Source organism: Tachysurus fulvidraco, chromosome 11 (genome assembly GCF_022655615.1).
Source record: "Tachysurus fulvidraco isolate hzauxx_2018 chromosome 11, HZAU_PFXX_2.0, whole genome shotgun sequence".
NCBI classification, from domain to species: domain Eukaryota; kingdom Metazoa; phylum Chordata; class Actinopteri; order Siluriformes; family Bagridae; genus Tachysurus; species Tachysurus fulvidraco.
This window is the reverse complement of record NC_062528.1, coordinates 1,398,333-1,400,832: the sequence shown is the minus strand read 5'-3', so window position 1 is coordinate 1,400,832 and position 2,500 is coordinate 1,398,333. Positions and strand designations below refer to the sequence as shown.

At 44.6% G+C, this 2,500-nt stretch overlaps 1 protein-coding gene across 1 annotated transcript in view; it reads left to right on the top strand.

Annotated features, from left to right (window-relative positions):
* Window positions 1-1,998: 1,998 nt before the first annotated feature.
* The window catches only part of LOC125145935 (platelet-derived growth factor D-like), a 12,597-nt gene continuing 12,095 nt past the window's right edge, over window positions 1,999-2,500 (top strand). Inside the window, exon 1 of the mRNA XM_047820883.1 lies at window positions 1,999-2,500. This exon is cut by the window's right edge and continues 41 nt beyond it. Within this exon, the coding sequence (XP_047676839.1) occupies window positions 2,403-2,500 (98 nt within the window). The 5' untranslated portion in view covers window positions 1,999-2,402.

The following is a 2,500-nucleotide window of genomic DNA, read 5'->3' as shown; positions in this document are numbered from 1 at the left end:
GTGGCGTGAAACATGACGCCATAAACGTGAGCCAGAATTACAGCAGTGTCTTCTACACCAGATTTGACCTTGGCAAGGTGTGTGTGTGAGTGTGTGTGTGTGTGTGTCCTTGGCTGCAGTAAAGACTGCGGCTGAGCTTCGTTAACCACACATTAACTTGGCACTTGATCACTACCTGCATATATATCAGAAGAGAGAGAGAGACAGACAGAGGTGAGCAGGGGATCAGTGATGGAGATTAATAAGGTGTTTTAAGACTCTTGACATTTTTGGCAGAAGCACAATAAAGTCACACACACACACACACACACACACACACACACACACACACACACACAAACGCACGCATGCTGCAGGCAGTAGTGAACTCTCAGCTCCATGATGCAGTTCGCTCTCTAATAGAAAACTTTACACAGTGGTTAGTACCTACAAAAAGGTATAATATCCAGCAGGTGGTTTTAATGTTGATGGTCGATCGGTGTATGTACTGTACGGAGAGACAGAGAGAGAGATAAGGAGAGAGGAGACAGATGAAATAAAAAGGACAAAGGAAACGCTTAGAAGAGACAAAGAACAAGGAAACAAAGCCACACGTCTGGACTTGTGCCATCATTGTTAATCTTTACCCAACTGCAGTGTCAGTGTTCCTTTAGACATGACTAGATTAATGACACACTCCCAGAATAGTGCACTATGTAGTGGCTAGGGTGCCGTTTCATGCTTGCTTCCTGCTCATGTAGCTCAAAGTCGTACCCAGAAATCACTGAAGTTTATCCGTATAAAAATGTGAGACCGTGGAAGACCCGCATGTGCCACTGTTAGTGCTGTGGGCATGAGGTGGATGACACATACCACAGAAAAACATCAGGATTGACAGAAATAAAGATCGAAGCCCTTTGGACAGAAGTACTGTACGTATCTCAATAGATTCCTGTGAGACTGTCCAGAGTTCTGTTTAACCCTTAAAGCCTGTGCTGACAAACTCAACCCTGTTACAAAATCCAGGCTGTTAGTAAAACACATATCCCTGGGCTTGTTGTTAGAGATTTGATGCATGTCTTACAATCAGGCTTAAGTTATAATGATTAAATCTCACCACGATCATCACAAGTAAAGCCTTGTTATTCTGTCTGACTGCACCATTTTTGCCTTTAACCACCAAAAGTGAACAGATTTGGGGTCAGATGATAAACACACAACAGACTTTTGACAGAACTGCATTTAAAGGGTGATCACAAGATAGTGAAAGAAGATCAAAACCTCACACTGTTGCATATTTAGTCACTTTTAATTGAAAGTTTGCAAAAGTTTATAACCTTGAGTGATGCAATTCCTAGCAACCATGAAAGTAGAAGAATTGATCCCAGTGACCGATCACTGATCACTATTGATCCCAGTAACAATCACTGATCACTATTGATCCCAGTAACCAATCACTGATCACTATCGATCCCAGTGACCAATCACTGATCACTATCAATCCCAGTAACGATCACTGATCACTATCGATCCCAGTAATGATCACTGATCACTATTGATCCCAGTGACCAATCACTGATCACTATTGATCCCAGTAACGATCAATGATCACTATTGATCCCAGTAACGATCACTGATCACTATCGATCCCAGTGACCAATCAATGATCACTATTGATCCCAGTGGCCAATCAATGATCACTATTGATCCCAGTAACGATCAATGATCACTATTGATCCCAGTAACGATCAATGATCACTATTGATCCCAGTAACGATCACTGATCACTATCGATCCCAGTGACCAATCAATGATCACTATTGATCCCAATGACCAATCACTGATCACTACTGATCCCAGTAACTATCAGTGATCACTATTGATCCCAGTAATGATCACTATTGATCCCAGTGACCAATCACTGATCGTCATAAAGAACTTATTGTAAATGCCTTCAGAAAATCTTCCTTCTTCGGTGTTAAGTGCTTTAAGATGGCGAAAGGTCGCGACCCCGCGGTGTTCACACCCCACTGAGTGAGGCTGATGGGAAACAAAACGGTTTCCTTTCCCTCCGGAACACGTCCCTGCAGTCTGCGTGCGCGTGGAATGGAAACTATTCAAGGTGTTTCACGGTATCAGCGGAATCCCGTAGTGACTTTTGGCTTCGGTCTTAAAGTTTTTAAAGTTTCCTCTTAAAGGAGCCGCGCGCGCTGTACACACGCCCCGTCAACACACCCACACCCACGCGCGCAAACCCGGACAAAGCAGAAGCACGCGCAGAGAAACCAGGACCGGTATCTGGATATGTTCGTTATCTGTCCTTCACAGCTCCTCACGCGTCATGTAAACAACTAGGACATAAAAAGGAGAGGGTAAAAAAAGTTTGCGGAAACCGGAAAATCTTTTAAAGGCATCTCGCGCGCATGAGTTCGGCGGCTGTGATCTGTCGGGCCGCGCGCCTGCTCGCGCTCGTGCTCGTGTGCTCGTCGCTGGTCAGTGCGCGTGGTGCTCAGGTGCGAGC